Raw genomic sequence first — 1,250 nt, 5'->3', positions numbered from 1 at the left:
CCACAACATACACAACTGAACCCAACGAACCAGGACAGTATGTAATTAAACCATCGAGTCCAGAAACTCCATATGAAGAACCAGGCTCACCAGAAGAAGTAGTTTATTCACCGGAAATCGGCAGTGATGTACCAAGTGATGTAGAGTATATCCCGAGAGAAGAAGAACAAATGCCCGATAGCAAAGAACCTACGCCATATTCTCATGTGGTCCCGACTCACCCAGATTACCATGATGAACCAATAACTTACATATCGGAACCCATTGAACCAGAGCAGAATGTTATCGAACCATCGAGTCCCGAAACTCCATATAAAGAACCGGGCTCACCAGAAGAAGTAGTTTATTCATCGGAAATCGGCAGCGATGTACCAAGCGACGTAGAGTATATCCCGAGAGAAGAAGAACCAATGCCTGATAGCAAAGAACCTTCGCCATATTCTCATGACGTTTCTACTCACCCGGATTACCATCATGAACCCACAACATACACAACTGAACCCAACGAACCAGGACAGTATGAAATTGAGCCATCGAGTCCAGAAACTCCATATGAAGAACCGGGCTCACCAGAAGAAGTAGTTTATTCACCGGAAATCGGCAGCGATGTACCAAGCGACGTAGAGTATATCCCGAGAGAAGAAGAACCAATGCCCGATAGCAAAGAACCTACGCCATATTCCCATGAGGTCCCGACTCACCCTGATTACCATGATGAACCAATAACTCACACATCGGAACCCAACGAACCAAAACGGTATGTTATCGAACCATCGAGTCCCGAAACTCCATATGGAGAACCAGGCTCACCAGAAGAAGTAGTTTATTCACCGGAAATCGGCAGCGATGTACCAAGCGACGTAGAGTATATCCCGAGAGAAGNCATGAGGTCCCTACTCACCCGGATTACCATCATGAACCCACAACATACACAACTGAACCCAACGAACCAGGACAGTATGTAATTGAGCCATCGAGTCCAGAAACTCCATATGAAGAACCAGGCTCACCAGAAGAAGTAGTTTATACACCGGAAATCGGCAGCGATGTACCAAGCGACGTAGAGTATATCCCGAGAGAAAAAGATCCAATGCCCGATAGCAAAGAACCTACGCCATATTCTCATGAGGTACCGACTCACCCAGATTACCATGATGAACCGATAACTTACACATCGGAACCCAACGAACCAGGACAGTATGTAATTGAGCCATCGAGTCCAGAAACTCCATATGAAGAACCGGGCTCAC

The 1,250-nt window shown here is 46.4% G+C and overlaps 1 protein-coding gene across 1 annotated transcript; it reads left to right on the top strand.

Moving 5' to 3' along the window:
• Nucleotides 1-15: 15 nt before the first annotated feature.
• On the top strand, nucleotides 16-1,244 carry LOC111693537 (transcription elongation factor SPT5-like; the record flags this gene model as incomplete). The annotated part of the gene is made up of 2 exons (XM_023458334.1): nucleotides 16-689; nucleotides 890-1,244. Coding segments are annotated over exons 1-2 (874 nt in total), but the record flags the coding sequence as incomplete, so codon positions are not given.
• Nucleotides 1,245-1,250: the final 6 nt, after the last annotated feature.

The sequence above is a fragment of the Trichogramma pretiosum genome, unplaced genomic scaffold, assembly GCF_000599845.2.
Source record: "Trichogramma pretiosum strain Unisexual culture from Peru unplaced genomic scaffold, Tpre_2.0 scaffold567, whole genome shotgun sequence".
Classification (NCBI taxonomy): domain Eukaryota; kingdom Metazoa; phylum Arthropoda; class Insecta; order Hymenoptera; family Trichogrammatidae; genus Trichogramma; species Trichogramma pretiosum.
The sequence above is the reverse complement of the archived record's forward strand: the minus strand, read 5'-3'. Positions and strand labels throughout refer to the sequence as shown.